Source organism: Leptonotus elevatus, chromosome 13 (assembly GCF_054856555.1).
Source record: "Leptonotus elevatus isolate MCC_2025b chromosome 13, RoL_Lele_1.0, whole genome shotgun sequence".
Classification (NCBI taxonomy): Eukaryota; Metazoa; Chordata; class Actinopteri; order Syngnathiformes; family Syngnathidae; genus Leptonotus; species Leptonotus elevatus.
Genome location: NC_141251.1, coordinates 9,770,707 through 9,783,146, shown reverse-complemented (window position 1 = coordinate 9,783,146; position 12,440 = coordinate 9,770,707). Strand labels below are relative to the sequence as shown.

The 12,440-nt window shown below is 38.1% G+C and overlaps 1 protein-coding gene across 3 annotated transcripts in view; it reads left to right on the top strand.

Annotated features, from left to right (window-relative positions):
- ttc7a (tetratricopeptide repeat domain 7A) overlaps positions 1–12,440 on the top strand; it is a 44,317-nt gene that overhangs the window by 26,665 nt on the left and 5,212 nt on the right. For all 3 annotated transcript variants that reach the window (XM_086092595.1, XM_086092593.1, XM_086092594.1), the window contains exons 17-20: positions 2,592–2,708; positions 2,875–2,987; positions 4,420–4,554; positions 8,015–8,217. In XM_086092595.1, the coding sequence (XP_085948721.1) occupies positions 2,592–2,708; positions 2,875–2,987; positions 4,420–4,554; positions 8,015–8,217 (568 nt within the window). The remainder of the gene's footprint in view (positions 1–2,591; positions 2,709–2,874; positions 2,988–4,419; positions 4,555–8,014; positions 8,218–12,440) is intronic.

Sequence of the window (12,440 nt, the reverse complement as noted above, 5' to 3'; positions counted from 1 at the left end):
CTCTCTTGCATAAAAATTACCATTCAACGACGGCAAATAACTGTTGAACAAGAAACCAACATTAAGTGCAAGGACTTTTTTTTCCATAAAAATCAGATCACTCAAAATGTTTGTTCTGCTTATCATTCCAAATTCCCCAGAAATTATTTGGCCTACTCAGGTCGTAGTGTAGGTCAATAATAAGTTGCAAGTGAAATTAAGTCAGGTTGCCATCTAGTGGTGAATGGTAATATTACAACGTAAAACTGCACTCGACTCTGGCATATTTGCTGTACGGCACAGATTCACATATTCACAGAATTTTTTTCTTTTCCCCAACCCCCCGCCCCCCATTATGGGGGTAGGGTGGGGGGGGGGGGGTACATTTAATCTGTATCTTTGGAAGATATTTTTCATAAAAAAACAAACAAATCTTTTTTATTTTTTATTTTATTTTTATTTTTATTTGGGTGGGGGGGGGGGGATTAATTAAGGGGCCAGTCAGATTGTGGTCGCCAGTTGCCCATCCCTTTTTTCTAATACTTTTAGTCACATGAAAAATGGATCGGCTCAAACAAAAGGTGCCATCTTGTTAATTGTGTATCAGAGCAAGAAGAAACAAGAAACAAAAGCTAAAAATGATCATCTCTTATCTCAGAGTTGTCAAACCCAATTGTTTTCATTCAAAAAGAAAGAAATTAGCCATACTGTTTTGGTCATTTTAATAGGAATTGGATGCCAATTTGCGCGTGTCTACAGAAAGCCATTTTTAAAGTGCTCATTTATATTAAACTTAGTTAAAGTGGTTTAACATGACAATCAACACCATCCATTTAGTCCACACAGAGAGTCGGCTTACATGATACACACCAAACACACCACGTCACATTTCAACACTGGGATGACTTTACACCATCAAAATGCCTCTGAACGTTTTGCCACAGTGGTAATAGGGAGCCTCGAGACACACACAGCAGGTGTACCCTTCACACACTCAAGCTTACAACTCTTCCATTTTCCCCCCCTTGCTCACAACACACACGCACCCCCTCCCCCCCCCCCCCCCCCCCCCCCCCAGTAGTCTACTGACCCATGAGCTGGTAATAAGGCACATTTCGCAGAGAGTTTTCTCCCCTGACATAAGCTCTTCTCACTCTGCTATTGATCCTCACCCTCCCTCATAGCCCTGATGCACTTTGCCCCCCCCCCCCATCTCCCCATATCCACCCTCCTCCCCCTCCTCTGACAGAGCATAAAATAATTGGAGGATGCAGTAGACAGCAACATCAACCTTAGTCTTGTTGACTCTAGTGCTCACTGTCTGTCCTCGCTCCTCAGTGATGCCCATGACAGACTGCTTTCGCTGAGAACCCCCACTGGCAATTAACACATGCACACACTTTCTCTTTCACGCACACACACAAACACACACCCCCACACACACACCCACACACACGCACACGTGTACACGTTCTCGTGCACACTCCAACGTTATATCTGACACTTCCACATCACTTTACCAGTTGCCTTCCAAGTAAAAGGGCTGAGACCTCTCCTTATCAGCCTTTCAACATACCTTCCACACACACACACACACATGTAAGGCACACACGTACACGTGCACTTAACCAGGAAAATTGTACATTAAAATGTGTACTATGCAAGGTTATTTTAGTTTAAAAAAAACTAACGAAAAAGCAAAAATTCCAAAAACAATTTTGTTAACGAAATAAAATAAAAATGAAACGTTTTTTTTTTTAAATGAAAACTAACTGAAACCACATTTTATGTTTACAAAACGAACTAAAACTATAATTATAGCGAAAATGTCCTTCCTTTTAATGTTTGGTAATTAATTGAATGCATGAGCCTTTGGGGATGATTTTAAATGTGAATATGAGGACGTTTGAAAGTGTGTCACACAGAAGTGATGTCATTTATAGCAGCAGCCAATAGGAATGCACCTTCAGATGACGTCGCTCCTAGGCGACAATTTTGCGTGCTTGACTTTTGGCTCCAATGGCTTGGCTCGCCTGCTTTTCATTTAACTCAGCCGAAATGCAACATTATAGGTATGAAATGCACATAAAAAAACACAAATTAAAAAAAACAAAAAAAACAAAAATAAAAATCCTGAAAACTAATGCTGAAACTAACTAAAATTAAGCATTTTTTAAAATAACAAAAACTAATAAAAACAAACAGAACCACCCCAAAAACAAATTAAAATTAACAAAATTCAAAACTCAAAACAAAATATAAACTAACTAAAATGAAAATTCCAAAACTATAATAACCCTGATAGTATAACACAATACATTTAGCATGCAGACATGAGGCGCATGCAGTTGACATATTGCCAAACACAAATATCCCCAGAAGTTTGATTCTGAGGTTCATGGATTCTTGATTCTGGCCTACCTGTGTGGCGTTTGCATGTTCAAAACAAATAAATGCTTGTTAGGCTAACCGGCGCTAAAGTGTACATAAATGTGAACGTGAATTCTTCTCTGCGTGCCCTGTGATTGTCTGATGAATGGTGACTGGATAATATTCCTTATAATTGATCTGAAGTCTATTAAATGTATGTGATTTTTGTGTTTTTGCTCTAGTTTGCTATTCACGAAGGTGATGCTTGAAGAAGTTCTGTACGGCCCATGTGTGGCTTTACGGACCTGCCAGGAAATGCTGCAAATCTGGCAAAGTCGCTACGATGTCAGCCGCTCAAAGTTAGTAAACATACAATATGCCTTATATGCATTGTTGCGTGTATGCATCCTGTATTTTATAATAATGTGTATTGTGTTTATGCGTACAGTACCAGCAAGATTTCAGACATGGAATGGAATGGACTGCTATTTCATCATAATTAAGTTGACATTTGTGTGCATGCAGTGAGACCGATGACAGTAGCAGTCTACCAGTGGTTGAGAAGCTGGATGCCAGCCCAGGAGTCAGTAAAACGTCCATCCACCTCACGCTGCCTGACTTCCAAGACGCCTCCACTGGTCCGACTTTTGACCTCTTTAATATTTGTTTCGTCTTCAGTTTGTATAGACTTCTGCTGTATTGCACAAATGTATAATTGTTCAACTGGTGGCCCGCGGGCTATGTGCGGCACCCACCCTCAGTCAGTGTGGCCCACGAGTAGGTGGATACCATGTGAATGTGGTTCAAATTGTTATGATTCAAATCACCCACAGCGGGAGATCTAAAAAAAGCGGGGAAGCCCAGCGTCTGCTACAGTACTGCAAATATGTCAAGGTGCCATTAGCTAGAAAATGTGTTGTTGTTGCTGACTTCAAAACAATACATTGTAATGTTTTGAGTTACCCGTACAATATGTAGGCCCACGTGAGTTAATGGCATTTCATTTGAAATGATGCTTGGTTACGTAAGTGGGAGTCTTTGTCTGACACTACCAAAGTCTCTAATATTGTCAACACTCGTATTGTACTGAATGAAAGATACAAGTATCACTCGTTATTGTGGAACATTTGAGTCTGTCCTTTCAAGTAAAATGAGTAAAAAGGAGCTCAGAGAGGTAAGGAGGGGCGAGACCATTTAAAGATTTCAAAACAAATAAAATCATCTTAAAATGAACTCTAATATGTTATAGTTGTGCTTGAAAGTTTACATGCTAAACTTATGAGCTCAACTGTAAATGTATAAAAGCTAAACATCGCTTAAGGTTACAAAAATGCTATGAATCGTCACCAAAATCCACACGCACATCTTTACTCACGTCAACTTCTGAAACAATTGCCACAGTATTTTGGATTTTATGGACATTAAGCCGTTTTCTCACCATACACTGCGCTCATAAATTTACATACCCTTAGGAAATACCATATTTTCTTAAAACGGACCCCAGGGGCAGCAAATACAATGAAAACAGCAGGACCCCCCAAATTGAACCCTGTGGAACACCATAGTTGGGCAGAACAAGAGTCAGAGCAACCAAGGCTAATACAAAAATACTACATGCACCTTGTTCAAATTCACCAAAATCACATTACACTAACTTGCCACAACTTAGACCTGCAGGTGTGAAATGTCTCCTTTAACCAACAAATTGTTGGATGCGCCGGGTAGTGGGATGGAGGTGCAAAAGAAAGTGCCAGAACGCTCAGCATGGCGCAGTACGCTCTTCCAAATTCTCAAACATGCTAAAGGAGGCTTGCACCTGTGTGAAAATAACATTTGCCAGTTTTTACAAACAAAGAAGAACAAGTAAATAACATTGTACACATCTCATTACAATTAGAGATCATTTAAGCAAGATTTCGTTATTTTATTAGACTGTAAAATGATATGAAATGATGACCATGCTGTATTTTACACTCGTAAAGTAAAATGGCACCCTAATTTGAAGTTATTCATGTCATTCTAATAACGTATTTGAATCATGTTTATTTTTACTTCACGTTACACGTCCAGGTTCAATGAGTCCATCGTCGGTCGCAGCATCCCGTCTTGAAGCGGCGCTTTCAGAAATGTCAGACATCAGCTCCACGCATCGGCAAGGACCCACATACATCTGGACGACACTCGAACGAATTTGGCTGCAAGCTGGTATGAGTATTACAGCAGCTCATATGAAAAATGTTTTTAAAAAAAATAGCATACTGACTAGGGCTGTGCAATTAATCGAAATTCAATTACAATTTCAATTATTACACTCCTTGAGTACAAAATCAATGTAATTGTCATAAAAAAATTATTGTTAATACAAATTTTGAGTTGCTTAAATTTGTACATTAAAAAATAATACATTTTGTTTCATCCAAAAGGAACTTACATAATTATAGTGTTTCAAAGAATTCTATTTGTCTTAATAATTTTTTTACATTTAAATGTTTTCTTGTTTTGTACCAAAAATTTAATGATCGTCCCCGTGATTTCAATTATTATCAAAATAATCACCATTAATATTTTCTTCATAATCGAGCAGCCCTAATACTGACTGTTTTGATCGGCTGTTAGAGTTTGGGACACATCTCGTTCACAATTGGTTGAGTAGTTAGAGGTTGGTGCACGAAGAAAGGTCCACTCTCACCTCAACCCCACATTCTAAAAATAGCTGGGTCAAAACTAACCAAACTATGGGTCAAAAATGGACCGATCTACTTGGGTCTATTTGACCCATTTTTGAGTCAAGAAATTGGTCTTTTAGTTCATAAACCCATAAATATTGGTCAGATTCTTTACTTGGGTCAAAAAATCGGGTCATTTTGTATTTAAAAAACCTCCAGAAAGTTGGGTCAAATTGACCCATAAAAGTGGGTCGGTCCATTTTTGATCCATAATTGGGTTACTTACCAGAGTGCATCGAACCAGTTTGGGATCAAGTACAGAGTTTGCAGGCTAATGATTCCAATCTCTGGGACCGCTGACCTCTTTAAAGATTGATGAATGGGCAAAACATGTACATTGTATTATCGTAATGGGTCGGGCGCCATTGTACTCTGTAGATGTAGTTTGTAGCGTGGTTGCCTGGCAACCAGTCCAGGGTGTACATTGCCTCGCGCCCAAAGTGACCCTGAACAGAATAAGCCGAAGCGAATGGATGGATTATTTGGGTCCTCACCTCACCTGTTGTAGGCAATAGAGCAGTTCAAGTCCTAATCCTGAGGATTTCTTGAGGATGAAAAGTCTGACAGATTGATAAAGGGCTGGTCAATGGGTTCTAGTAGTGCTGTCGATTACTGCAGGTGGCCTACCAAAATGACAAAGCTCAAAGTGATGCAGAAAAACAGGCAAAACGGGTAGCAGCAAACAGGTTAAATACAAAACCCGGGCCTATCTGTGCAGAGTTCTGCATGTCTTTCCTTATTTCGCAACAATCCAAAACTTTTTGGGGTCAATTGCACAGTCAGTGATGATGCGAGGTCTAGTTTTAGTCTCACGGCTCTATACCAGGGGTGGGCAAACTTTTGTGCCATACTTTATTTTTTAGCAGACACAAAGACATCAAATATAGTTACAGCAGAGGAGGAGATCCAAAAGGGCAATTTAACAAGCAGCCTTCCAATGTGTTTACAATACCCTAGTGGGCTAAAGTGGGCGGGCCGGATGGAAGTATGTCGGGGTCGTGTCCCCTGTGGCCTACAGTAATTTGGTAGTTATTTTTTGTGACCAACTTTTTGCTCATGGTATTCGTGTGCTGAGAATGAACGCATCGTTTCACTGACGGCTCTCAATGATGGAGTTCCCTCTACCCGTTCCCAGCATTCCTGCTCTGATCGGTCACTTCCTGTCACAATCTTATTTCGTGATTAGCCACGCAGGAAAGAGTACAGTGACACACCGCATATAACTGTCAAAATGAGTGCGAGAATTTTGAGCTAATTTAAAGTTCCTTTAACACCACAAATTTTTTGATGGCGCGATTAATGACCGCCCCTTTCTTGGAAAGCCTGCAGTGGGGGAATTCCAGTCGCACGTCAAAATTCAGCAGTAATAATTTTAATAATAATAAGGGCTGTCAAAGTTAAAGCGTTAACTAATTAATTAATTACAAAAAAAAAGATCGCATTAATCATGTATTAACACAGATTAATCACACTATTAATTTTGACCGCAGATGATCCTTTACGAGGTTACGTTAAAGGTAGCACAGGTTGTGCTTGAGCAATAAACATAACTACATGCATTAAAGTAAAGCGTTTAATAAATGTTTGCGTATGACATTCAGAATATTCATTTTTTGTCATTTCCCCATATTTTAAATTATGCAAGTAATTACCTGATTTGAAAAAGAGGATGAGCATGTGCAGTGGATCAAAAAATGTCGAAGACGTGCTCAGAACATTAAATGCAGAAAGAATGAACACAAAACAGGTGCTCGTTCAATTTGGCGGGCAAAAAATGTTGATAAAGAGCCTTTTTAAAGTGATTAATCGTGATTAATCAAAATTCTAAGATATGGTTAATCTGATTAAAAAGTTTAATCGTTTGACAGCTCTAATAATAATGCATATATTTGGGGAGACTGGGGTCAAGTTGTGTTTTACAATTTAAGTTTTAAATGTGCAGAATTTCACAAGTTACTTCATGTTAAAGATTAGATAGAGCGCTTAATATTTAGCTTTCACCGTCTTACAAACACAATTATGCCATCTAGTGGCAAAAAAATGACTTCAACACAAATCAATACCACTTGTTTTCTTGTTTTTTCCAGTACAGTAAATCTTTTTATTTTAACTCAATCTTATGAATTATTATGAAATTACTGTATCAATAACTAAAAGGTGCAGCCATATTTCTATTAGTTTAACTCTTTTTTTTTTCACTTTTATGTTTACAAGAGTATGAAAAAAATTATTTTATTGTACATTTTATTGTACATTTAGAACAGATATCAAATTAGCAATTATTTGTGAGTTAACTATTAAAGTCCTGCGATTAATAGTAAATATGCACATTATCTCTATTCTTCCCCAAAATGAAGCTACTGCAGGAACGATAATGGTAATTATGATAAGTGATTGCTTTCAGTACATCTATGCTTAAGGTAGAAAAAACAACAGAACAACTGCACAGATGAGTTCACGCAGCATTCAAGAGGAGCAAAGAAGCGTGCATGATATTTGCACAACACAGTTCACCTCGGTTCTCCCTGAACCACATGCGCTGTATAGTGGTGTGATAGTTTTGAGGTGAAGAGTTCATTCCTTAAGGCTTGCTTGGCTGTTGGTGCCGGGTCATGGAAGGATCCTCCAATAATCCATATCTGACGTCACATTGGACAGAATTGAACTTTTGCACATGACTTATTTCATTTTTGTATTGACTTGCACGGAAGTTACCGTCCGGGGGTTAATTTAATCGTCCCAGAGGCAGGCAGCTTTACGATGTGATGGCCTTATTTAGGCAACGGATCCATAACTTTCCCAGGCACTGCATTGCTCCTTAGTGTGTGTGTATGTACTTGAGTGAGTTATGTAATATTATGTGTAATTTAGCTCCACACTGTTTATATTTTAACATGCTGCAATGAGGTTGTAACTTGCATGTGTGTCTGTATGTGCAGGGGAACTGTTCATGGAGGACGGCCGACTGAAAGAGGCCCAGTTTTGCATAGCCGAGGCCAGCTCACTCTTCCCCAACTCACACTCGGTCTTGCTGCAGAGGGGTCACCTAGCCGAGCTCCGGGGTCAACTGGAGGAAGCGAAAAATCTCTACGACGAAGCCCTGGTCATCCACCCCACTGGCGAGGGCATACTCGTGCACATGGTGAGCAATGGCAAGAGCTATACGTGATGCAACATTAAATGAGTTCATGAGTGTGGAGGACCAAAACTGCCCAAATTTAAAAAAAAAAAGACTAAATAAATAATTAAATGAATAAAAGTGAAAATAAAAACGGATACAAAAATATAATTAAAAAATTAATACAAAAAAATGTATATACATGGAAATAAAAACAACAAAAAATATAGCTATCCCTAAATAAATTAAAGTAAAGGCAAATACAAAAATAAAACACGAGATTCAAAAATAAATATTAAAATACATTCTCGAAATAAATACGAAAATAAATATATAAATATAATTAAATATCAATCAATAAATAAAACGCAGAGCATCTGCAGCATGAAATAAATAAATGTGAGAGCAGAGAGTTTTTATTGATTGACTAATATTTAATTATATTTATATATTTATTTGTGTATTTGTGTATTTATTTTGACATTTATTTATTTTTATTTTGTATGCATTTTTACTTTTATTTATTTATTTAAGGATATATATTTTTTCTTTTTCTTTCCATTTATATAATTTTTTTTGTATTTAAGTTTTGAATTATATTTTTCATATCAGTTTTTGTTTTCACTTTTATTAATTAATTAATTAATTTAGTCATTTCTTTATTTGTCATTTTGCCAGTTTTGGTCCTCCATACGTGAGCATTGTGTTCTGTTTCGATATACACAAACAAATACACGGCATGGATGAATACATGAATGAATGAATACCGATCCTCCTTGCTACATACGTTCTAATTGTTGGTTCCAAAAATTGCGTCATATCTACAGCCAGGACTGTGCAAAAAAGTCTCAGACAAACTTCAGCCTTTGTTTCCAGACGTATCTTCTGGATCTGATACAAATTTTTAAAAGATGGAATTATTTTAGCAAAATAGCTACAGTAATTCCTTGGTGAGCATATACAATGCATGGAAGGATTGAAGTCTGGATCTAAACTAGTCCATTCTTTAAAAAAGAAAAGAAAAAAAAGAGTCCTTTTTTGTTATTTTGTCAGTGTCTTGGGTCATTATCTAGCTACATGATGAAGAACGCAATTTGGTTGCATATTTCTTTAAAATTGGCAGACACAATGTTTCTGATGACTCCTGAGCTCATTTGGAGTTGCTGCCTTCATTTGTCCGTCCCAGAAGGAGCCATGCAATCTCAAGCCACGACATTCCATCCACTGAGATTCACAGATGAGCTTGTATTTTTTGGGATCATGAGAAGATTCTTTCTCTCATCAAGCTTTAGCCTTCCATTATTGTGGTAAAAAAAAAAAAAAAAAAAATCATTATCATCATCCTTTTCTCATTAGTCCATAAAAAAGTCCTAGAATATTTTTAGACTTGCCTGCATACTTTTCGAGGGGGGAAATTCCTGCCTCGCCTTCCTTTTTTCTTGCTAATGAGTGCTTTTCATCTTTTGTTTACTTTCTGCCTTTTTCATTTGAGAGAACAACATGTAGATTGTGATACCTTGACTCCTGCCCCCTGGGGGTCGTTACTCATGTCATTAACACTTGCGTTAGAGTCTTTCTTTACAGCTCTCACAATTGTTCTGTCATGCTGTTTTTCTTTACTAGGTTACTTGGTCATTTCTGCTTTCCTTCTTTTTGAAGGTATTCCAAATAGTTGAATGCTTTTTTTGCAGTTACGTCAGTCCTTTCTCGTCAAAAGTGACACCTCAAACTAGTACAAGGCAAACCCCAAATCTGAAACTCATTCAGACAGCCGGCCTAATTGACAAAGTTGATTAAGGCCTCTCACAATATCCCACACTGATATTTTCCCTCCACCAAAGGACTCATCTTATATTTTCATCTGCAAAGAGCAGCTTGTGTAACGTGAAAGGGAAAATCAGGCATCTGAAAAAATTATGAAATTCCACAATTAGGCCAGTAGTGGTGTGCTGCATAACGAGATGTTGCATAACAATATGACCGAAAAAAAGAAAGATGAAGGGGCTGTTTTTATCCGCACACTTCGTCAACACTCCCCCCCGTGCCAGTATTCCCCACACATTTGCATTCAGCATGCACAGGACGAAAAAGGATATTCATCTTTCAAAACAAAATTGATAATAGAGATGATAATCATTTGTTTGTACTGAAAAGAACGTTGTGTTTGCTTATTCTCACATTTGTTAGTGGCTTTTTTGCAATTGATGGAACTGCTTTTTACTTTTTGCCATCTGGTGATTCCCTCACACTGCTCAGGAATGATGAGTCCGTCTCACATCTTTACACTGAGGGTGAAAATTCCGCTTCATTTCCTCCAATTCACTGCCACGATATGTCATCGGTGCAAGCTTGTTAAACAGGTGACAAGAGGCTTGGCAGTGGGTGGGACTACAATATGCAGATTGGGATCATTTTCCAATCCCGGGTGCTATGTTTAGGTCGTAACAAGTATCCAGGGAAATCTAGACATGTGGTCATCCCATGACTGACAGATGAGATGCAAGTGAAGGCAGGCCAAAGAGTGAAGCCATGTCTTGGCCACCCCGAACGAATAGACACTTTAAGGTTTGCTGACGGGTGATCTGTGGGGGCTGTGTGTGGTTGTGTAATACACTTTTTTTTTGTGTGTCTAGTGTACAATAATGTCATTTTCGATGAATCTGTTTATTTTGTGTACTTCTACTCGGACAGAATATGGATCTTATTAGTCATATTACCACACTACCACAAGTTGTGATTATTTGAATGCATATAAAGCTTCAAAACTTTACGGAAGTGTATTACATTCACTTGAAAAAAAACCTCATGTTTTTCTGGCAATTTTCTTTTTGGGGGGGGCTTTTTTGTGTAATTTATTTCAGTTTTTCTGAATATTTTTTTCTGTCATAAAAAAAAATCCAAAAAACAAGAAACAAAATCTGAAAAACAGAAAAATATATTTTAAAAAACTGAAAGAAAAAAAATCCTGTTTTTATTAAAAACAGAAGCTGGTGCGCTTTTTGGGATTTTTTTTTATTTTTACTTTTTTTTTTTTTACCTCTGGACTCAAAGTGACGTCGCAGATTTGCTAATGTCGGAAACTTTCCCGCATGCAATACGCTTCCGTAGAAACTTAACTGTTTGCTAATAAATACTAAAATCATGCCGATCGGTTCTTTCATATACTTACATTTTGCATAAAACAATATACCTAGCTTACATTAGAATGATAGTATACAGTAAGAAAAAAAAACATAAAATATTACCAATACTGTGTGCGTTACTAATTACGGTAAATGCTTTACTTTAACTGAACCAGTAAGTCATATCGTTGAAGGTACGTTGGAGGTATGCGGGAATAATTTTATTTATTTTTTTCTGAGAAATTTTCCCTCCTATTTTTTTGGGAATATATAGTTTTTATGACAGAAAAAAAATCTGGAAAAACAGAACATAAAAAAAAAAAATACACACAAAAATGTTTTATTTCCCCAAGTGAATGCAATACGCTTCCATAAAAACTAACTGCAATTCATAACAAAAAAAGCATTCAAAGAGTGGAAATCTCCTTCCTGCTCTCTCTTTTTCTCTCTCACACACTTCCGCTCGACAAAGATCCTCTCCCGCCCACTCCCCAATGGTCTTTCTCTCCCCCGTCTGCCTTCCAAATGATCCACGGATTAACCACTGCCCCTGTGACCTTTGAACTCTCTCAGTTATCCTGCTGAAGGAACTGGCAAGGGATGTTCCTGAAATCCAACGACTTGTGCCCACTCAACACATTCACCCACACACACATGCCAGTTGTCACCATAGTTACCATAGATGTGTTGGCTGATACCTCTTTGACTTAAGCACGGGCTTTCTTGTGACCACATAAGGCTCGCGTGTTTGCTCTGATTACACACTTTGGTGTGTGTGTGTGCGCGTGCAATTTGTGTAGTCCTGTCTCTTCCATATTTGGCCTGTGCTAAAGCCAATCCCTGGAGGTGAAACGTTGAAACAAAGCCAGCTGGCAGCGTCCCGCTCTGTAACTCTCACAGGGCAGATGTGCTCTTTGTGAATGTGTGTGTGGATTTAGTAGTCTCATGTTGTCGTGGGCTCTAATAAAACAAAAGAGCTACTACAATGACTCCCTTCATATTTTGGATTAGATCCTAGACATCCTAATGGACGAGTGTGCTGAATGGATGCATCCTTGCTTTTTTGGCTGCTAAGTGGGACAGCGTGTGGGACATTTCACTTGGAGATCTTCCCATGTTTCTGGC